The sequence below is a fragment of the Sipha flava genome, unplaced genomic scaffold (genome assembly GCF_003268045.1).
Source record: "Sipha flava isolate LNK unplaced genomic scaffold, YSA_version1 35a_pilon_pilon, whole genome shotgun sequence".
Lineage (NCBI taxonomy): Eukaryota > Metazoa > Arthropoda > Insecta > Hemiptera > Aphididae > Sipha > Sipha flava.
In genome coordinates this window covers 2,276,323-2,301,103 of record NW_020273058.1, presented here as the reverse complement: position 1 = coordinate 2,301,103, position 24,781 = coordinate 2,276,323, and the positions used below count along the sequence as shown (strand labels likewise).

The window sequence follows — 24,781 nt, the reverse complement described above, 5'->3', positions numbered from 1 at the left end:
CTTGTATAGTATAGATATACATTTATTAAAGAAAAAGCTAGAGTCCACAGGGGGGGGGGCCCACCCGGCCACCGACGTGCGCACTCCTATGCGTTCAAGTCAGTTGTAAGCACTAATAGAAACAATAAATATTAATTTAATTAAAAAAAATTGCGATAAAACATTTTTAGGAATCTAGCCCCCTAACCTAAAGGACTAGTTGCGCCTATGATTAGTATATGTAATTATTATTAAACCATGTTTATATACTTCAGCTAATGTGATTTTAAAAATATTTTTTGTAAGCATTACAATAATTTGCCATAAAAATTCTTAATAAATTATTAAAATGAATTTAAAAGCAACTTATTTACTATTGTACAAAATATCATAGATTAAATTTGCTGAAAATATTTTCTAGTTCATGGTAGTTGAATAGAATATTTTGTTTGTAAAAAGATTTAGATTATGCAATTGACATTAATATACTTATATTCAGTGCTCGACTTGGCAAAAAAAAAAAATAAGGGAATTCTGTTTAGTTTAAAGAAAATAGTGTCCCCAAGACTTGTTAAACGTTACATTTATAGCGTAAAAATAGTAGGGGGACGCTAAAATTTCTGAAATTAGTTGGGGTACTCCGTTACCTTGTCCCCCCCCTAAAGTCAAGCACTGCTTATATTTGAATTTCTCATTTATTTTATGTAAATTAAAAACATGGCTTAGACCTACAATGGGGCAAAATAGATTAAGTGGATTGGCTTTATTGCATGTGCACAGATCAATTAATATAGATATTGATGGAATTATTAATACATTTTTACAAATGAAAAATAGAAATATTGATTTTATAATTTAATAAATATAATTTGTTTTACTATAATTTGAGATTTATTGTACTTTATTTATCTTTGTCAAGATGTGCAATCTGTAAAAGATGAAAGTATAAAATGGACTAATAGGCTAGGCCATATCTAGAAATTTTTTTCGGGAGGGGTTCAAAACATGTATATTGTAATTTTATTGAATTTAGATTTTAACTTTTGATATTTGGTTAAAAATAAGACAGAAAAAGATTTAATCTTCTTTAATTAAAATTAGTATCATGTTTTCATATGATATTATGATATAAAATTAAAAGCAGTCAATGATTAATTGGAGCTTAAGTCATTTTTGACTGTAAATATTTATGTTGATATTAAAAATAAATAATTATTTTAAACATTCATAAAATATTGAAGAAATTTCGGTGGGGGGGGGTCCAGACACTCTGGACCACCCCAAATACGGCCTTGCCAATAGGTATGTATTCAAGAACATAAACATATATATATATATATATATAAAAATATTGTACTTAACTAATGTATAATGATCGTAAATTTAGCCCCCACCCCCCAATAAAATGAATTCAAATACGCCACTGGTAGATCTATTCTGTTCAAGTGCCAACTCTTCACGGTAATAACTTTCAGCGATCACAAAATGTACGTTTTGAATAGAAAACTTGCTGCTAAACGTTTTGTTCCTGTACAAAAACTGCGTCCGAGGAAGTCGAATATATATACCTTAACAGGGGCGTACCGATGGTGGGGGTACTTTCAGTACCGATCCCCTATTCCGTCAAAGTTCAGGCTTGAAAATTGTTGATGATTATTATTCTTACGTTTGAAAATTGATTGACATACATATTTGGAATTAATTTTCATAAGAGGTCTTTGTTTGCTATGGTTTTTAGATAGATCTCTTCAATGAATTATTGGGTGGCTGAGTATTTATCTAGGCTTTATATGATGGATAATCGGGTATCAATGGCGAGACAAGAGCAAGCGTGGGCAGGTAGCAAAATGTGAAAAGACCGACGGACGCCACTTACATATTAAATAATATTGTTTTATTATTATGTTACGTCGCGCGGCGGGGAACAGCTGATCGGGAAATCCCTTCCCTCGTCGCCATGTTAATCGTCTGGATTTTTTTTTCTCTCTCACCAGTTGACCATGTTATCATCACTATCAGAACTACCAATAATTTGTAACTGCGCTACGACGTACGGACAACCGAAACGAGTACGAGGAATATGAAAAACACGAAACAATAGGAAGAAAACGATAGATATTCAATAAATAACATAATATTTGTGAAAAGATACACGCACCGTAAATCGCTATAAATCGTCGCGCGTTTTTATAGTTAATGTTGTTATTATAATTGTTATTATTATCAATTCTTTTGTGTGTGTGCGTTTTTTTTTTTATTTCGTTGCTCATTATCGGAACATAGTGCGTTTTGTTTTGCTTATGTTATAAGTGGATTAAGTGAATTTCGTCTTCTCGGAGTTTGTTTTCGGCGATCAATGTCAAGTGTGATGAACGACGTCTTCACGACAGAACACTTTATTCTCTTTTCGTAGTATAACGCGCACGAAAACTTCCTCATTGTCTTCGTCGTTCCGTGCCTTTGTTGTCCGCGGAGTGTATTTCCGTAGACGTTTGTTGCATGCGAGATGGGAGCAAAGGCCAGCACGGCCAACGGTGATGATAGTGGCACCAGCCATGGCGATCGGTCGTTCGCCTCGGGTAATGGTTCGGATTCCGTACACACCGCTGGAAACCCAGGGTTCAGCATACTACGCTCCTTGCCCAGTGCTGTGGCCAATGACAGGCAGCGTGCCAGATCATTGTCCAGTGTACCTGACGGCCATGATGGCAATAGCAACTCTGCTAGTCCTAGATTCGACATCACAGATGTCTTGGAAGCTGACAGTAGCTCAAATGATGACCAGATCCTAGATAGTCCCACGGTTACTGCTAATATCAGTCTTGGACGCGTTTATTCAGCACATTCATTACCTGCACATATTTGGCCATTCAACGGTATGTATTGTTTGTTTTAACCACATTAGCTGTTTACAGTTGATTTGGCTATGTAAGATTATTAAACTTAATATTTATTTTTGATTTTTAACAGTAAAAAATTATATATGAAACCATGGGAAATTATGTTAACATATTTTTGGTTGGTAGTTATCTATCTAGAGAACTCTTAATGTTACTTATTATGACCTAGTATTTAATTATTTAATTCAATAAATATACTTGTACCAATTGTTTTATGTAATATTATTACCACCTATTTGTCCTAATTTATTGTATATCTATTATTTGATGGCTGATTGCATTATATTGTAACATATGTAATATATTTAAAAATACATAGGTAGTTATCTTCTGCTTATTTCATAGAAATAGAAAGATATAAAATACCTTATTATAAAAATTACTAAGTATGAAATAATTAATTTTATAGGTGCTTTATTCATATTTTAATAATTTATTAAAAAAGTTTAAGTTATTTTACAAATTTAAGAATCTAAAAAGTATATACATAGTTTTTGTTTATTGTTTTTCTGTTTCTTTGCTTAGTTTTACTCATATATACTATACTTTAATGAAATTTGAAGTACAAGAATGAATTTCCCATAATAAACTATAACCACAAATTTTACTCAAGTTAGTGACAAATACAACTAATATCATCTGGAATGACCGAGTATGTATGAATAACTCTTCAAAATGCACTTTGAATTAGTTAATATTATATATTTATTTTGATTTCATTGTTATTTAATTATTAATAATATACAGATAATGTAATATTGTTTTTATATTCCTGAGCAGAAACTGTGTTAAAAAGATTATTAACGTTTTTGGCTAACAAAATATTTTGTTATGGAATTTAAGTTTTAATAAAAGTAAATTGTTGTTACCCAATAAACTTTTACATTGATGTATATACATTTGGGTATATAATATTTTATCAATCTTGCTACAATACTAGTGTTAACACTTATAAAAAGATTCATTAGTTTAGTATTTAAATTATTTATTATCTATGTTGCATATCATGTATAAAATATCTGTGTAAGGTATATTTTAGTTGTGAATAATTGTTATTTATATACCAAATAATATAATGTAGGTACAAACAATCAATAATGTTATATGAATATATATTAAATTGTATATATTTTATCATGATAAGATATTTTCTATATTTTAACTAATATATCTACACAGATATTCATTTATGTATGCATATCCTGATCTTTTTTAAGGTTGTTTCCTTATGTGGCTGAATTAATTAAAAAAAATCAATATTTTCTTTCTATTCTTAGTGGAGAAAATTTCTCCTAATAACTATTTGATATTTACAATAAATTATTGATAATAAAATAATATAAAATATAATTAAAATTAAAAATTATTAAATGGTTAATACTTATAAATCAATATATAAATAAATAAACAAATAGTTTATAAATAGAAATAAATTAAAGCTTAGCCTGCAGTATTATATTTTTAGTGTACAATCTGTTTAAAATTAAAAATTAATTTTCAGGTTTATCCAAAGTTAATAAAATTACGACTGAATATGAAAAAATAAAATAACAACTCAATACTTCAGACAAAGCTTTTATTTATTTATTTATTTCTATATATAAGCTATTTGTTTATTCATTTATATATTTTAAGAATTATTGATTTGATTTATACAAAAATTTAGTTATAATCATAATTATGCATATAAAGTGCATATTTTGAGAAAAAAAAGAATTTTTTTATGTCATGTATGTTTGAAGATTGTGTGTTGTATAATATGTTTTCATTAAATAAAATATAATTTTAGTTTCTGAATGAATACTAAATACTAGATGCTTTAATTTGTTCCTCTATCTGAATAGTCAAATAAACATATTATTTAATTAAATTCATTAATTTAATTTTAAGTACCTATCATTTAGTAATGAATAATAATTCATAAAACTAAATTTTATGTCTTAGTAAAACAAAAAGTTAAAATTATAATTTATATTTTTTTCATTGGACTTTAAGCTCAACTTACTGGAAAACTGAACATTATAAATTCACATTAATTATGTTTAAAGTCATGTATGGAGTTAATAGATGTTAAATCTTAAATAATAATTTCAATGTAATTTTGGGATGTTATATAGTATTACTATTTTATTTATTGTTAAACCATTTACGTTTAAAAATCATAAAAAAAATGGTATTTTTGATATAAAATATATCTTATTTCATCTTAATAATTATAATTATCTTATCAATTTCATGGTAACGATTTATTTAGATTGCCTATTAAAATTTTCATTTAATATTGAAATATAAGTAATGTAAGAAATATTTCCCACATTTATAGTTCTACTACTTTTTTATTTATAAAAATAATATAAAAGAACCAATTAAATTAAGGGTTAAGATGACCAAAGATAATGTGTGATATATACTGGAAAAAACCTGTTTCCATTTGTTCAATTGTATACTGACCTTAATGGTCGCTGAAACTACATTTTTCTCTAAAACCATTTTTAAATTTTATTCTATATATTTCTATATATATTCTATATTATTAAGTAATTTTTTTTTCAAACATGTTTTCATTTTTTAAATTTATAAACAATACATATTTTTTAACCTGTATATAGTATATACTTTGTAGTATTTAAATTATAGTTTATTTAATGTACGCTAGTTATTAAAAATTGTATTACTATGACATCGTATAAATCATTATTTTGCTATCATAATATTAATATAATCATATTAGAATATTCTAATATCAATTATATAATACGAGTATTTTGTTGATTGTGATCTGCTTACTTGAATTTAGTGAAATCATATGTAATATATAGTACAAATACTCAAAATAGATAATTAATTTTTCGTTTATGGTATTTTCAATTGTTATTAATACACGATATTATAAAATTATTTGAATTCTTCAAAAAATGTACAACCCTTCAATTATATATTATTTTAATAGTCCAAAGCCGAGTTTTCACAGCATGTAAATTATCTGTTATTTATGAGTCTTATGAATACATGTTAAGTCGTAGTGACCGGTAAACCTGTAGTAGTATTCATTCCAATTTATAACACTTCGTTTTCCGAAGATTGTCGATAAATGTGACACAAAGCAGATTGACTAATGATGTTAATCAAAGACTAATGACTAATGTGTTGGTACTCATCAAATAAGCCATTACCCGATTATAATGGTAGAATAACAATTATATACTACTAGTGAAATCTGCTTTATGATTATTCCACTTTTCGTTTTTTTTTTTTGTGAAACTTATCAATTCTAGTTCTATTATATTTAATACTACCATGGACTCACGAATACTAAAATAATTTTATTATTAATAATTCTATAATAATTCACTGTTCTCATTTTATAGTCGGCAGATGTTTTTACTATTGAGTCAGTGGCTAGTTGGGGCTTCCCATTTTGATATAGTTAGTTATAATAAATCTTCTTTTTAATTAAACGAAGCACAAATATGTTAGTTCCTATTTAATCACACACCGTTTGCAAATTTCTTTAAATTTTAAGTTAATTAATTAAAGAGTAACTACCCTCTTGCGTGGAATCAAGTAGAATTATATAATAATTCGACTCTATACATCTAAATCCTTTTTATGCGTGTAACATAACTATTTGCTTGTATACATATTTGTGATATAATGGTTTATGATCTAATAATTATAATGCCAATCATCAATTTTATTAATTAACAATCAAACATTTAATTTTATAGTTATTTAAATTCGTTTAAAATTGACCTTGGGCCAAATTAAAAATTTTATTTGATCACAATTTGTATAAATAAGTTTTAAATTATCAAGATGCAATTTTTATATAAAACTATCTATTATATCCAGTGGCGTATCCAGGGATGGGGTTAGGGGGTTATAACCCCCCTCGAAAATGTTTAATGTATGTATATTGTCTATTGATTATAATAGAAACACACAAAATTCAAAAAAAATTGAATGTTACATTTTTTATAACCCCTCCCAAAAAAAAATTCTGGATACGCCACTGATTATATCTATTGTAAATTAAATTGAATTTTGTGTTCTATAAAATCGTAAGTAAATGTGCGTGTTGGCTACTAGAACAAGTATTTTAATAACATTGTAACTAATTATTTGTGCGTAAATGTTTTCATAAAATAATTCTTATATATATATATATATATATATATATATATTAAATATAAATAACAAATAATAAATTGTATTAGGTTCAGCTTATAATTTAACAGAATTATATATTAAAAATTATATAGAAATTATTATTTATAATAAATTAAATATTTAATAAATTTTAAACGTATAAAGTATTATTTGTTTTTATATTTTTTAGATAATGATAAATAAAAAAATATACCAGGGAATTACATTATATTTATATTATAATAAAAAACATATTCAATAGGTTTAATGTAGCTTAGATTTGAATTAATAATTTACAATCATTAATTCGATAACTTTTATTAATGTCTAATATATACTATACTATATTTTATCATTATATTTCTTGATTAAAAACCTGTTATATTTAATTTTTAAAATAGATTTTGAACATAGTGATACACTCAAGATTCTTAACCAGATGGTAATAATAATTATATTGAAAACTACTGTTTCTAAAATGACATTAATGTAATTTATCGAAATTAGTTATTTTACTAAACATATTTACCTCGTATGTCTTACGAATATTATTTTCTATAATAAATGTAGATTAATTTTTGTGTTAAGAATGTAAGTATTGTAAATATTCAAACAATTTGTTACATATAAATTAAACATTTTATTTTAAAATTCCAATCAAAGTAATCTCAATCTCAATGTCTATGTAGTGAGTGCGAGAAGTATTAATTCCAGACTTCAAAATTAGCTATATCTTAATTTAACAAATTTAATTTATATTGAGTTATATAAACTTAATAATCAAATTCAAAGATAAGTAGAGGGTTGTTGTGGTAAAGATTTAAAAGGTTTATCAGCCACCTACAATATCAATAATAAGTACTTCAATAGAAAGGTTATCAAAATATCTATTGTTTTTTTAAACAATACGATTTTTTTTTAGTAAAATAAAAAACTTAAAACTTATGCCTGACTTTTGAATGTACTTTTGTTCTAAATTGTAATAAAAAAAAAAAAAAAAAAAAAAAAAAAAAAAATAGTAACAGAATTGAAAGACTATTAATTGAAAAAATTAATAGGTTTGTAAAAAATTGGGTGTACGAGTAAGTTTTTATTTTTATTTTCACATATTTTCAGCAATCATATTTAATGTATGATCAATTATAATAAAAAATAAATACGCTTCTTTATAGTTTCTTATATATTTAATACAATTTAATTATGTATTACAATTAGAATACTGATATGATTCGTAGTATAAAAAAAAAATGGCCATATTAATTTATTTCGGTTATAAAAAAATACCTATTATATTTTAATTTTTTCTGCATAATGTAATTTATTCTTAATGTAAAAGTCTCAAGATAAATTTTATACATTAATTAGTTATTATCTACATTACACATGTAATAGTATAGGTATTGCATAGAAAAATAGTATAAAACATTTTATTATACATATGGATATTGAACCTTACTTTCAATACTTATGATTAAAAAAATAAATATATATAAATATATTGTACCAATAATACTTCCTATATATATCTTACTATTTTTAAAGTTATAATTTACGTGATCCTTGTAATGTTTGAAGTCCTACTTTTGACATTTGAATCAGTAGTAAGGCTTCCCAATGTGGAAAAATTTAAAAATTTAATATTATAAATTAATATAAATTTACGGCTGCATCCGAATTGAGTCTTGAATTTAAAATCACTACACTAGTTGGGTCTCGGATTTTTATAGGTATTGCACTAGTTGGGTCTCGGATTTTTATAGGTACTACACTAGTTGGATCCCGGATTTTTATAGGTATTACACTAGTTGGATCCCGAATTCTTTTAAGTATACATTGATTCCTGAATATTTTTTGGTAATTACTACATTATACTAACATTTTCCTTCCCATTTTAACAGACTTAGGACTATATATGATCTATTTAGACCATAGGACCAATTTTTTTTAAAATCCTATAATTTATATAATATTTTTAAATCATAGTATTGGAAAGTTAGTTAAAAAAAATTATACAATAATATTAATACAATTTTAATATTTTTACGAACACAATTCCAATAATTTATATTTTAATGGAAAAGAAATATAAATAAAAAAATCTATAAAAAACATTTTAATCATACCTGTGGTCTAAATAGATCATAGAAAGTCCTAAGTCTGTTAAAATGGGAAGGAAAATGTTAGTATAATGTAGTACTTACCAAAAAATATTCAGGAACTAGTGTAATACCTAAAATAATTCAAGACCCAACTAGTGTAGTACCTATAAAAATCCGGAACCCAACTTAGGTGCTCCGAAATTTACGATATAGATAATAAAATTGTAATTCTTTAATTTTACAACATTAAAAATAAAATAGCAATTTTTATTGTCATTTAAAATATTATGTATTACAGTTTGTAAAAGTTGTAAAAAAGATAACACAAATGTAATTGTTGACTTCCTGATTCAGATTTGCATTATTTATGTAATTACATCGGCCTTGTATTTTTAATGTTTATTTAATACTATCAAGTAAAATGTAACTGCATTAATATTAATTTATTTCAAATAATTGTCATATTATAATTATTTTATTATTAGGTTCTGTATAATATATTCAACTAATATCTATTGAATCTAATTACTGTACTTTTCTTTATTAAGAAGTACCAAATTTATATTATTAAAGTTTACCTTAATAATTATTGAAAACACGTTTCAGTTTTTTAAAACAAAATAAGTTTAAAATAAATTCTTGTTTTTGTATATAATATAAGCATAAATAATATTGTAACATTCTAGTTTAAGAAAGTTAAGTTCATTAGTTAGGTTCATCAGACACACACACACACACACACACACATCATTGTATGTTTTCAATGGTGTAATGTAAAAATAATTGTGATAATCTAATACTATTTTTAAATACAATTCAAATTAGGTCTTGCTTTAAAATATATATTTTAATTTAATTCATGAAAAAATACATTTTATAATTATTATTGTCTGGCCTAATATCAAATATTTTTTCCACTTCTGAACTTACTAATTTACAATTATTGTGTAATGTTTTATATTCAGTTCTTTTCTATTTTATTGTTGTATAATATTTTAACACAGAAAATTGTGTTTATATTTTTAATGGTTATTATTATAGACTTAATAATATTTATATCAATTTTTACATTTTTATTTTGTTTTAATTTAGTAACACAATTGAATAAGCTAAATCAGTTTATAATTGAACCTTGTACCAGTTACTACTTTCAATATTTAATGAAGGTTTATTTTTAACTATTTTTAGTAGTCATTTTTTCGGAACATGAAGTTAGTATTAATAGTTAAAGGCTTTATCATATTTTCAAAAAGAAAATATAATCGTTACAATCAAAAACTTTAAAAATGTATCTAGAATAAATATGTTTTTATTTTAGATAAATTATATATAACTTATGTTTGTATTGTGTTTTTATTTATTATTATTATAAGTAGGTATTAAAATACGTTTTTAAAAAATTATTTAAAACTATGCAAAAAAAAAAAAAAAAAAGGTATAGTTACAACTTATTTTCCCAAACCAAAATTTTAATTATTGACATGTGTACATTATATACCAGTATAAATAACCTTTATATTCTCATCAACGTTGATAATCTAATTAATTTTGGTTTAAAATGTTTGAAAGTGTAAATATTTATTTTTTAATTTGCAAATCTAAAATAATTAAAAATTAGTTAATATATGTATAAAAATGAATTTATATTTGTCCCTGTAGAACTTTGAAATGATCTGAGCAATTTTAATCCAACTTCATACATTATGAGGTACGATCTTGAAAATATATTTTAGGAGTATGACATCTTTAGCATTCTTAGGAGAATATAAATGTATAGTTAATCAAAAATGATTAATGATTAATAAAAATTCAATTTATAGCTTCCGATGTATCTACTAAGCTACATAAAACAATAAAATCCACATATCTCACCATTTACTAATTTTTGATTTATTTTATTATATCATTATTAAATTAAGTCTCATTTTATTCGAATAGAATGTCTATAACTGTATAGAATTTTTTTGAAAGTAACAATCCGCCTAGAATACGTGGTGAAATTGGCGTATAAATTTACAATATAAACCAAATTCGAAAAAAAAACTAAGGTTAACACTAGTTGTGAAGAAGATTTTATCAGTTCTAAAATTAATTTAAGTCTGGTGCTTGTTTTGTTTGCATTTAATAATTATGTTAATAGCCATTAAAAATTTAATATTTATCTTGGATTATTTGCTTAACTTGCCGAATTCTGTGCATTTATTTCGCAATAACGACAAGTATGTATTTATAAAATGTTTGGACTCTAATACGAAGCCTGGTTATTTTTCTACAATCAATTTGTACACAGCTCGTAAACTTAATATTTTATGAAGAATAAAAAAATTTAATGTAAATTCAAGTTTGTTCTAAAATGCGCGGTATATTTGATATGGTAAAGTGCGATTCCTAAGAATGCGTCTGTAGACGCGCAACCGACGCGACTACTAGGTAACTAAGTTAAGTACATAGGTAGGTACCTAAAATGTATAAGACTTAAGTTTCTCTTATAAAAATTAGGTACTTGTCATTATAATGTTGCAAATATAGAATTGTTTATTTGGTTATTTAAAATAAAAATTATTTTTTTTATCCAATTAAATTTAATATTTGTATTTAAATTGTTTTCTACGTTTGTAATTTTTAATTGATTGGAATCGTATCCATATTATACATAGGTACTGTTGAAGTTCTTAGTTTCTGTATTTCAAAACTAAGGTTTCCTTAAAATTAACTAAAGAGACTTTCCTTTAATTTAAAGGTTTTCAACCTTTTGAGGTACATGTCATCTTTCATATTATTTTGTGATGTCATGCCTCTCTCACCATAATAAGATTGATTTATACTTAATATATATATATTTATAAATGTATGTATTTTAATATATGCATCATGCCTTTAAGGTTGGTTATTAGGTTATGATAATATGAAAGTTAATGAAGTTCTTTTTTAAATATTTAATGAGTTTATTTGTTAGGAAAAAAATATTTTCTTAAATATTAAATTATAAATTTATTATTATTAAATAGATACATATTAATGAGAGGGTTGATATGGTTTAGTTCCAATCAATTGTGATTTAACAATGTCTCAATTTAATTTTAAAATAATCAAATATAACATTATTATGTTTCGTTGCTTTTTATAAATGTTTTTCGTTTTCCAAGGGGCACGTGTCCTCCAGATTGATCTACTGCTCTAATTAGAAAATGTAAACTATGAAATAAAAATGATTATAGCTTTAGAGTTAAATTCTTAAAACTTTTTAGTTTTATGTACAAGTTAACTTTAATAGTTTTTTTCTGATTTAATGATATTATAATTAGTGCTTATTAATTTGTTCGAAGAAATTTAACATATTACCGATATTTTTTTAATCATTTTTATAAAATAAAATGTTATTTTAATATTTATGAAATAATATATATCCATAACATATTGCTGTTAAACTAAATTTATTTGATTAAAAATCAACATTTAATTTCATATTACATTATGTTAGGTATAACATTATGATTGTTATAGTGCTCTTGATTTGATGTGGGTAATATCCGGGTACCCAGAAACCCGGGTACCTGTTTATCTGGGTAAAGGTGCCCACACACTGTTGCGGTATGCGATACGGTATCGGTACGGTAAAGTTGCCGGTAAAATCGTTCAAATGGTTTTCATAGGCAACGCACACACCGAACTAGACCGGTCCGGTGCGCGCCTCCGTTATTATTTGTGCGGTACAATTAATAACCATGCCCATAGATCTAAATGGGGGCTTACACACTAGTGCGATATAATGCCGGTACGGTCTCAAATATCGTACCGGAGGACGGTTTCTGCACCGGTATTTTTAGAATGTTGCATGCATGATTTTTATCGTGTACCGGAACGGTAAAATTAACTATCAAATCAGTTTTAAAAATAATAGGTTCTTAAAAAATCAGGGAATTTACTCTGCTGTATAGTAGATTTTATATCTACTTCATGTCTTCATCATTGTGTAGTTGGATAAATTAATTCTAATTAAAATGATGCCACATCCGGAAAAGCACATTATCTGTGTTTTATCTTAAGTTCTTTTACAATATCTTAATTTTTAAAACGACAGTTATTTTTGAGCTCTTTTGAATTGTAATATTTTACATACCTAGTCATAAACTCCTAAACTCGCTTAAAAATTGAGATTTTGTAAATAACTTATGAGAAGATAGAGATAATTTACGTTGAAATCGATAATAGGTCAGATTAATCTTGTATTAAAGCTAATATGTAATAATACAAAATTAGTTCTGCTGAATACAGATTTGCCATGTTGTATGTTTGTAAGACGGAGACAACGCATGCGGAATTTGTGATCTTATTGCTTATCCGTTAATGGTAACTACTCATTACCTACTCGTATCAATAATATTCACACTTTTAAGATTATTGAATGCTATCATCTTTTCATCAGTTAATTTAAAAAAATCTAGAATTCTGGGCACAATTTCTAAAAACTTATTTCTATAATTTGCCAGCTACCCTTATCAGGTACGTAATACTTTAGTAACTACAAAATTTGTAGAAAACTATTCAACAATTTTTCTTTGTTCAGTAATAAATTGTTTTTGGAATAATTTGTCTTTTTTCATTTTTTTGGTAGTTGTGTATTTTTATTATATTTATTTTTTGGATTTTATGAATGTCTATGTAGTGTGTCTATATAGTCTATAAATAATTTGAACCTTGAAGTATAACATTTATGATGTTAATATACATACATAGACACAGTACTTCACATAAAATTGTTTATAAGCCTATAAATACTTAAGGTCCTTCCTGAAAATAATAACAATTTTAATAATAATTATAGAATCATAATATTATAATTTTAAAATAATAAATTTTAGTATCGTACCGCAGCAGTGTGTGCTTATTGTGCTGATAAACGTTTCGGTACGATATTTTCCCGTCCGGTACTCCATATTGAGTACCGGATTAGTGTGCAAGCTACGATTGTATAAATATCGTACAAAAAAAAAAAATAGTGTACCGTACCAATACCGTATCATGTACCGCAGCAGTGTATGAGCACTTTAATACCCGATTATGTGGGTAATCAACGTTTTCGGGTAGTGGGTACCTATTACTCAAAATTTTCGGTTATCTAATGGTTTTTGATATATGTAAACTGTTTAGCTAAGTCTTAACTGCTAAGAGGTAATCAGTATTAAATTATACATTACACAATTATTCGAATAAAAAATATTAAAATATTTTTCCTTTTAAATTAACAAAATTACGTTTTAAAAATAAAACCTTTAGTATTTTATATGAGCGTTATTAGTAATATTATATTTCAATAATTAGTTTATTTAAGTTTAATGCCGAATAACATGTTAAAAGCTATTATAAAGTCTATATTTAAATCTTGCAGATAACGGATATAGTGGTCTTATACGTTACCTTCTATGTGTATAGCTACGCAGATAATAATAAGTAATCACAATCAGTGGCGTACACACAGGGGGAGGAGGCGTTCAAACCTACGCACAGGACCAATAAAAAAAAGGAAATTGTGATATTATTGATGACGTGTAATACATTCATAGTTTCATTGTTATGCTTTGAACTTAAAATATACAACTATACAAAAATTATAATAATTGAATAATTATATTGATAGGTGTTTGAAAAGTTTTGTTAACTATGTTGTTTTTATATTACTATAGCTACTAATTTACTGTAATGTAAAAGTAAACAGTAAATTTTTGTAAAAAAGTTATATAAAATAATATCTATTTATAGCAGTTATTTATCTCTGCAACGAAAAAAAAAGATAATGAAATTTATCATGTTTTAGAAAAAAATATGTATTTACATAGAAATTCCAGTTCTAGTTATGAGCATACAAACCATAACGGGTACCCGAAATTTTTTAAATCGGATAAAACCCGTAAAACCCGGGTACTCGGGTATCAAGAGCACTAGTTTGTTAACACAATCTATTAAATAAGTAAAAATAAAAGTTTTATTCGTTACTACTTATTTAATTATCATGCATTTTTATTTTAAAATTTTCATAAGATATAACTCCTTCAAGTTCATAATAAATTTAAGTTTAAGGATATGAACTTCAATAATTGAATGGTTACTAATTTATACGCTAAGTGTAAATTAAGTAGGTATATTATGTTTACTCCTTTTTGTCGTCACAATGAATAAAACATATTTTAAACTAAAGGAATAAATAGTATTACCAGTATTTCTATCATAATTTCTGATCATAGATCTTTGTTGTTATTGACTTATAATTATATTAAACATAAATATTATCTATAGAATCAGTAATAACCATATCTAAGTATAGTCAAAAATTAACTGTTAACCGTTTAATCGTTATACATGTTTTCAATGATCACTGACTCGGATTTTTGTCTTAATTTTTGTTATTAAAGTGGTCAATAGTATTACTATTTCTAGCTATTATGGTATTGCATTTATGAGTCGATTCAAATATTTATATAGTATTTTTTTCAACTATAGTATGATTTAAACTACGTCTGTGTGTAATGCACTTTAAAAACGAAAAATCCTATTTTTTTTCAATGCTATACTGTTAAGCACAACGTTATATTAATATATGTGATATATATATACTATTTTGTGATGTAAAATGGATTTTCACTACTCGCTGAAACCTTGAAAATGAATCAATAAGCCATTAAATTTTCAAGTATGATCACTGTGCGGCAGACATAAGAAACAAGGACGTCTAGTTCAGTTTTAATACGCTAGTCAAAATATAATTTCTTTGTTGTTTATATACACATGTAGAACATTTTCTCTTGTCCTCCAGCAGCACTATTAACTTTGTTTCTTAGAGATCCAAAAATTTACTTTTTCACTGAATTTTAATAATTAAATTATTTTTGTAATTTGAGATGTCATAGGTTTGTATATAAATACGAATATATTAAAATTAGTATGTTTATCTAAATAAATGAGGTAGTTTGCAATTATTATTATCTTATATAGATTAGTGATGAGAATTGAATCCAGATTTTTTGAAAATTCGAAGAATCCGGATATTGGACTTTTGAATTTCAAAATTTGAGTATTTGGTTTTCGCATTGTAGATTTCTGTAATCTAAATCAGAAAATAAAATTAAAAAATTGTTATGAATCTTAAAATAACTAACCATACATTTTCTATTTACACAACCTAACATTTCTATTTAAATAAAGGAAATAATCCTTATTTAAAAATGTAATCGTACAACCGATACATGTTTCATTTTACTCACAATTTAAAACAATATTAAGTTTTAGTAAAAAAAATAAATTTTATATTATACAGTAAAATATACTCTCGTATTATTGTGATATTGATAATTGTTGTTGTATTTTTTATTGTAAAAGTATATTAAATATATTAATTTATAACAAAAAAATGTATAATTATCAATGCTTTAATAGAAGTTATACTTAAATTAATACTAATTTAATGTTTCAATATTTGAACTACAGATTTTTTTCCGAATTCAAATATCGGATTTCAAATTCTATAAATCTCGATTTTCGAACTTAGGTAAATCCGTATTTTTCCATCACTAATATAGGTAGAGTATAGGCTACAAAATTTATCCTCAGCATTACAAAATTTTTTAATTTACACACAAATAGTTAACGTATTGGATTAGACTGCAACAGTTTAATTTAACATTAATAAATATATAAAACAAGCTATAGGTAATTGTTTCAATTATATTATATTATGTATTAGTACCTACTTTATAATTATCTTAGAATACCATAAATTGCAATACTTTTGAAAATAAAAAAATTATAATTTAAAACTCAAGTAAAAATAGTTTAAATAATCATTAATTTACTATAATATACGTCAGCAATATGTTCTAAGAAGTAGGCGACATACCTATTTGTAATTAAAGTATTTAAGTGTTTGTTGTTTATATAAAAATTGAATATTATGTAAATACTTGATTATTATATTCTGAGTGTCTTATGTTAATAGGGGTAAACCAGTCCTTATTTTTCATAAAAAATTTGTACATTTTTTAGTGTACAATTATATGATATAGAGCTCCCTCTACCCCCTTCCATATGATTATAATTAGGTAACTACCAATCTTTTATTATTTTTTAAACTAAAAATATACTTTAACTGGTATAAATCTGAAAAATATTTACAAATTATTTATTTTAATTTGGGGTATATAATTTAAAATATCATAGATATATTTAAGTCCTCATTAGTTGTCTTGCTTAAACTGTCTTTCTGAAAAACACCTTTATAGTAGTCTTATTTATTAGTATTTAGTAGGCACACACTTCTCGAATCCGTAGTGCACACTTCCAGTTTCAAACTACAAACTTTGTATCGGGGTTCACTAAGAAAAATGGGCTGGGTTAAACAATATGTATTAGAAAATGATATAATACATAATATATGTACGGATACTTCGTATTAATCGACTAATTGGATTTAAATTTCTCGTTAGGGTTTCAAACATTTATTTGGACAACGGTTGGACTTATGTTTTACACATTTTAAACATTTATGTTTTACTTTGGTTTTACTTCAAATGTGTTTTTCGATTTTATTTATGATTGATTTTGAATTTTATCTTGTATTAGACCACTATAATTCAACTAGTTTGTGCCGATTCCAAATATTCATAAATAAAAAAAAAAGTTTTACCAAAAGTATTAAAAGTACTGTTTCTCTATTTCGTGCATACTTCTTTTTTCGATAAAGTTTTTATTATTGTTGTCTGTAAAACATATTTTAATACAGGTATCTAATGTATTTCTTATTTTATTATAACCATAAAACTAAAAAGAATAATAATATATAATTAATCGTTTATTTTTATCAAACTACTTAATAAATAAATAATTTTTTTTTAGGAATTAAGTGCCCAGTATGTTCAAAATTTGTTTTGCCAGATGAGATAGAAGTACATCTCGTTATGTGCTTGACCAAACCTAGACTGATTTACAATGGTAAGTCGATAAATAATTATTATACTAATTTATATGATGTTGAAAATAAGTCAATAATAATGTATAGATACATAACATATACATACATTATACTATACTATGTATACTACCAATATAAGTACACAAGTAATTAATTATAATACCATAAACTATTATTGTTTAATTAATAATTTTATATTTTAGTTAAATATTGTTTACAAATGTTTGCTGTTTTAAATAATATTATATTATTTTGTAGAAGATGTTTTGAAAGACGACAAAGGTGAGTGTGTCATTTGTTTGGAAGAACTGATACAAGGCGATACCATAGCCAGGCTTCCTTGTCTTTGCATATACCATAAAACGTAAGCATATAATCAAAGTTATTATTTTTTTTAGCTAGTTAATTGGTTTGGTTTATCTATATCTTTTTTTCTGTAGGGTTGACTGTTATAATTGATGGCCGGAGTGATATTTTCTTAAAATAGCCAAAATAAGATGCTAATATTCTCTTAAAAATTTTAAAATATTCTTCCAATATTCTTTAAAAATCATAGTAAAATATTCAAAAAATATGCTTATATATGAAAAAAAATAAAATACATACTACAAAAATATTGGTATAAAAAGGTATACAATAAAAAATAATAAAGCTTAATAAAACTTAAACTTAGATAACATTTTATCTATTTAATTAAATTGGATTAATGACGTATTTTTAATTATGAACATTTTTGTAAACAGTTGATAATAATATTTTGTTCCATATGTTCTGGTGTCATATTGATACCATAATCCATTAAAATGGTTTTATATGTATTGGAAGAATATTCGACATCAACTGAAGTTATAGGAGCAAATCAGTTATCATAGTCGTTGAAAATTTATCTATAATTTATACTTCATTATTTCCACTCAAAACTTTTGCTTCTTTTTTAAAGTTTAATATAACTATTATAGAACATTATTATATTTATGTAATTGCAACACAAAATATCAAAAATCTATAAAATTAATTGATTTATTCTTTAATATTATTTATTATATGAAATATTCTTTTATCTTGAAATATTCTCAAATATGCAAAAACAAGTTTTGCCATTCATTTAGACGTTTTATGATTTGCAAATATTTTGAACTCCCGTTCGACTTCATAGTATCAAAAAAAAAAAAAAAATATGCAAAATAATATAATTCCTACCTCTAATTATAAGAATACAAATGTTAAAAACTAATTTTATAATATTTTCAAATGAATTGGTTTATCTGACTCACAAATAATGACAGTTACAATAATTATGAATTATAATTATCGGTAATCAATATTTTATATTCATATATCTATATCGTTTTACCTTGGATCTTAAATGCATTTTTGTATTTATCTGTAAATTAAGTTCTTTGCTTACTAAAAATGTATTCTACGTAATATCATCAATACCTAATAATAATATTAATGATATGATATCAGTTTGTAGATATAAATTGTGTTCTATAGATGTTAGAACAAAAAGTTATGTAAATAAAAACAATTCTTAATTTATTTGGAATAGTGCCCTCAACCCTTAACGTTAACTTTGCATCTACAACAGAAGGATATTTTTGGTTTTGGCTAAAATTCAATGGGTGTTCCAAAATGTAGTCTAGCAATACGAGTAGATACCTCCAATTTATTTTAGTGGTATTCCTGGATCAAGGTTCAAACGGTTTTGATTTCCGGGTCACTAAACTTTTAAATATTATTTTAAACGTGTGTATAATTGGTAATTTTTACAAATAGTCCTTAATGAATATAGTGATAATGATATTTATACAAGTTCAAAAATGTATAAGATATTTTTGTTGATAACAAATTAGCATTACAAATTTTAAGTTTTTGATACTTTTAAAAAAAATGATATATTGATACTATATAATAAGTTTGATTTAAATTTTACTTTACATCATATAATTTGTTAATTTATTGTGTATTTATAATGAAAACTTGCTACTATCCTTTATTTTAGTAGTTTCTTATTTTATCCTAGCTGTTTAAAGTTACATTTTTTTTTCAAATTGTTTATAAAAATGTATAGTTAGTGTATGATGTATACTTTTAGCTATGATAAAAGTTTTTAATACATGCTGTATCCACGGTATATAACTAATACATTTAATTAAATAATAAAGTATTTTTTTATAAAATATTTGAATTTATATTTTATTTTAAACGAATTAATATATCAAGAAAATAGACGATTGATGATCTGCATTTTAAAAGTTGTCCGAACTAGACAATATTTTATCTACATTCTATGTTTCTATTATTGTTTCGTAAGCAGAATATTTTAGACGTGTCTTATTTATTGTAAAAGCAGTGATTAGATTAAAAAATTATTTTAAATTAAATTTACATTTATTATACTGAGTCATGTTTTATATATTTTAAGATTTTAATGTATACTTATGTAAGTACTTAATAATTTTTATACTATATAAAAGATATCAAAATAAGAAAAATTGGTAGCATAACTCATTATTTTATTTTTGTTAGTTAAATTAATTGAATGTTATAGAAATAATTGTTGTGAAAGAAAGTAGATTTAATCTTGTTAATTTAATTAATAATGTATTAACTTAATTTAAATCAATAGAATCAATAGTTTCATGTTTGATTTTCCTCGTAGATTTGAACATTTCTCGGCTTAACGATAAACTTTAGTTGCTTGTATAATAGTAACGCATTTGATATATTCTTCAATACAAAGAATTTTCTCGTTTTTTGTTCGTTAACTCAATTTATTTGACTATCTTATAAATATAAAATACATCATTTTATTTTTAAATATTGTATGTGAACTTTAATTTTAAATCTGTGTTTTATGTTTACTATAATGACTGAAATATTGTGCTGATTTTATAATTCGTTATCAATATACAATAAATATACAATAAAATATACAATATTATATATAAAATAAAGATAAAATAAATAAAAAATATTTATTCCCCAATATTTTATAATACAAAAAAGTTTAACACACGATCAAATTGATTTTAGAATACACAAAAAGTATTACTTTTGTTTCTTTGATATATTTTACTAAGAAGTGTTGCGATTAAAGTATTTTGTATTAACAAAAATATATGCTATAGATTTGTATTAAATTATTTTCATTTAAATTGACAGTTGTTAGATTCCATAAATTACGTACGTGTTGATTTTTTTTGTTCTCAACTTTTATTTTATCATTTTTGTTGTTTATTAGTGGTTTTACGCATTAAATTGTTGTACTTGAGCATTACTTAATATTGTACACATTTTATTTTATGATTTTTTTTTACATTTTTCAATATACATGACAATATTTCGATTGTTTTGATGAGTATTGTTCATTGGTAAATTACATAAAAATATTGTTGACCTAGGAAGTACTTGGGTCATTATGAACTTAATGTGTTGTTTTAATGAGGGAAACATGCTGAATGTACGTAGTGTTACATGATGGTATTTGAAGGTTTTTACGACTATTGATAAAGTGCAATCTTATGCGTTTGGTAGTCCCAGTACCATTTTACTATTTACATTTAAGATTCTGAGTGAAGCAAGGAACGTATTGATTTTACCATACTATGTTTTTTGCGACTGCCTACATGTTTTTGACTAGAAAAATGTTTGTCATGTTATTGTACACGGAACATAATTGTTTCCTAATAATTGTGAAAAATTTACAAAAATTACGAAATTACGGCTACATTTAGAGGATAACGGTTTTAGGAAAAAACAATTTTTTTTTCGTCGTATCTTTAAAATTATTATTGTAAAACTTGAATTTTATGGAGATTTTATAATTTTTAAAATAAATATATATATATATATATATATATATTTTGTGCCATTTATAGATATTTTAAATTGTATAGATTGTAATCCTTCATAATACAGTCAAATATATTTAAAAAAAAAGATATTTAAATTTACATGCTAACTTATTTTATTTTTAGTATAATATCCATAAAGTCATTGTGGTGTATAATTTTCTTTATAAGTTGTTATTTGTTGTATTTAATGAAAAAAAAATGATAACATATCATGTGTAAAAAAAAAATGTAAACTCTTATTATTAAAATTCCGATCACGTCACTATATGATACAAATAAATATATAATTTAAACTTAAAGAAGAAGAAAATAATTAGTTAATTAACATGAATTAATTACTTATATAAAAATTAATACTACTATAACTAATTTTTATCATTAAGAAAAAATATTTTAAATGCTACGAAATGGAAAAAGACTTAAAAAAGCAAAATAGCAAATAACAAATTTCTAAATATGCAAGAAAAAATCTGCATAATAGAAAAAAAGCAAAATAGCACTTATACTTTGAAATATGCAAAAATATGCAACTTAAAATTTCGCATTTGGCTTCTTAGTTATCTAAAACAAATGTATAGTTTTGTACTCACATAGGTATTTCTAGGACATCTAAAAAAATATATGTAAATGCTATAAGTTATGAGCTCTGATTATTATATTTGTTAAGTATGATCAGTTTCGAATTAAAAATCCATCGTTGTGTACATAAAAATTCGATAAAATTGCTATCTTATATAAAAAAATAAAAAATAAAATCACTACTCAAAAAGTTTTTTTTTTCATATTCTATTGCGATTTTATTCATTTTGTATTCACTTAACGATGCATTTTTAATTCGAAACCGGTCATACTTTATAAATATATTGATAATACTCCAGGTTAAGCTTTTATTTATTTATTTTTATATATATATATATATACTTGTTTATGTTTTTATATATTTATATATTAATTTATTATTATTAACTATTTAATAATTTTTAATTTAATTTAATTATTTATTATTTTATTTATTAAAATGTGTAAAATGTGTCTATGAACTCATTTTTAAAACGATTTATTATTTTTAATATTTAAAATTTGAAAAATTTTAATTTTAAATTATAAATATTATAAATTAAACTTAAATATTGTGTTTAGGAACTATATATTTACTTTTACATTTTTTTTTTATGTATTTTCAATCTCATGTTTTTTTTTTATGTAGCATATTATATTATTTTAAAATGAAAAAATTCTTAATAGCCTAAATGTTTCACCAAATTTTATATAGTACGCCTTGTAATTATTTTTTCAAATTTACAGATGTATAGACCGATGGTTTGAAGTAAACAGATCGTGTCCTGAGCATCCCGGAGATTGAATTGTATATACATTGACGTCGAACAAAATCGATAAGGGAAATATGAGCTAAAACGCTACAGCTGCTGTATGATTATTCATTATTTTAAGTTTTCATAATTACGAAAAGTGTAAAACTTCGATCCCGATCTACTTTACCAGTATAAAATTAAAAATTAAATAAATATGCACGAAAAAAAAGTCAAAATTAGATTTATATGCTTTTGATGTTTTGCAATTTGGTTGTGTACAAAGGCTGATGTAACTTTATTGTCAGTTTTCACTCGATTTTTTATTTATTGATATGATATTATACATATAAAAAAATGTTAACAAAAATCAGTCTTATAATGTTATTATACATTTTTTTTTTAATTGCTAAAACAGATTAATATTTTATGTATTTTATAAAGTTAAACAACAATACCTATGTTGAGTTTTAAAATAAAATAACTTTTTTGAATACAAAATATTTAATTATATAGTTGACATATTTCATATAACAAAAAACTGTACATATCATTTTTTTTTTTTTTTAGACTTATTTAACCATGTTTTCCTTTTGGTAATTTAACATGATTTTAAGTAATAAAATAACTATTGAATCAAAACTTAAAATAATTTACTATTCTTTTTAATTTTTCTATATACAAAAGTTTTAAATTCTTGTTTTTTTTATTGATATTCCAAAAGAGTTTAAAAATTTATATAGCTATTCCAGAGTCTTAAGATAAATGTTTTGAATATTTTTTTGATTTCAAAATCATGGTCAATATAATATATAATTAATTTTAATTTTACTTAACTGCAACAATATTAAAATAGACTTAAGCATTTTGTCGTTATTTTACATTTATGTACGGTGCATTGTAACTTTGTTTTGTTTTGTTTTATAATTATTATTTTTTCCTTTTAAATTTTATAACCGATCAATGATAGTTGATGTAATATAATTAGGTTTGCTCTTTGTAAAATGTAATTAAAATTATCATTTTATCTATGTCAAATTGTTTTTAAAACTGAAATATGTACCTAGTTGAGGATAATTAAATTATTTTTAAGTGTTAACAAAAATTCGAAAATACAAAAAAAAGTTTCGATTGATTGTTGAGTTGCATTTATCTCAAGTCCCCAATGCCATTTTGAATGTATTATGATTAATATACATTGCACACACTTAGCTACAATAGTTGGTAAATATGAAACGCTCTATAAACTGCTATTGTTCTATAAACATTAAACTATTAGCCAGCTTGAACTCTGTGCTCTAAGTCTATCATCTAGAATATATTATGTTATAAAGTTTATTGAATTGTATGAAATAAATAAACAAGATATAAGTGATTTATTATATAATCTTATGTTGAACAGAGTTTGAAAATATGATTTATTTTTTAACTAATATTTAATGTGCATGCCTGTGTGTGTGTGTGTGTGCGTGTATGTGTTTTTAATTGTATATACATGAATGTTTTTGAGGGGTTGTAATGA

The 24,781-nt window shown here is 24.0% G+C and overlaps 1 protein-coding gene across 2 annotated transcripts; it reads left to right on the top strand.

Moving 5' to 3' along the window:
• The first annotated feature begins 1,970 nt into the window (after positions 1–1,970).
• On the top strand, positions 1,971–23,639 carry LOC112687707 (E3 ubiquitin-protein ligase ZNRF2). Of its 2 annotated transcripts, none has more exons than XM_025560580.1 (4): positions 1,971–2,855; positions 18,014–18,109; positions 18,348–18,453; positions 18,530–18,607. In XM_025560580.1, exons 1-4 carry the CDS (start codon positions 2,486–2,488, stop codon positions 18,546–18,548), a joined length of 591 nt encoding a protein of 196 aa, XP_025416365.1. In that variant the 5' UTR covers positions 1,971–2,485; the 3' UTR covers positions 18,549–18,607. The 2 variants fall into 2 exon arrangements, with proteins under 2 accessions (XP_025416365.1, XP_025416363.1); XM_025560578.1 differs by lacking the exon at positions 18,530–18,607 and adding an exon at positions 23,255–23,639 and having other exon boundaries at positions 1,973–2,855.
• Positions 23,640–24,781: the final 1,142 nt, after the last annotated feature.

Excerpts from the sequence above, each read along its gene's own strand:
- LOC112687707 (XM_025560578.1), top strand. The coding sequence starts at position 2,486 with ATGGGAGCAAAGGCCAGCACGGCCAACGGTGATGATAGTGGCACCAGC. Across the intron at positions 2,856-18,013 it reads ACATATTTGGCCATTCAACG|GAATTAAGTGCCCAGTATGT; the intron begins GTATGTATTGTT and ends ATTTTTTTTTAG. Across the intron at positions 18,454-23,254 it reads CTTTGCATATACCATAAAAC|ATGTATAGACCGATGGTTTG; the intron begins GTAAGCATATAA and ends TCAAATTTACAG.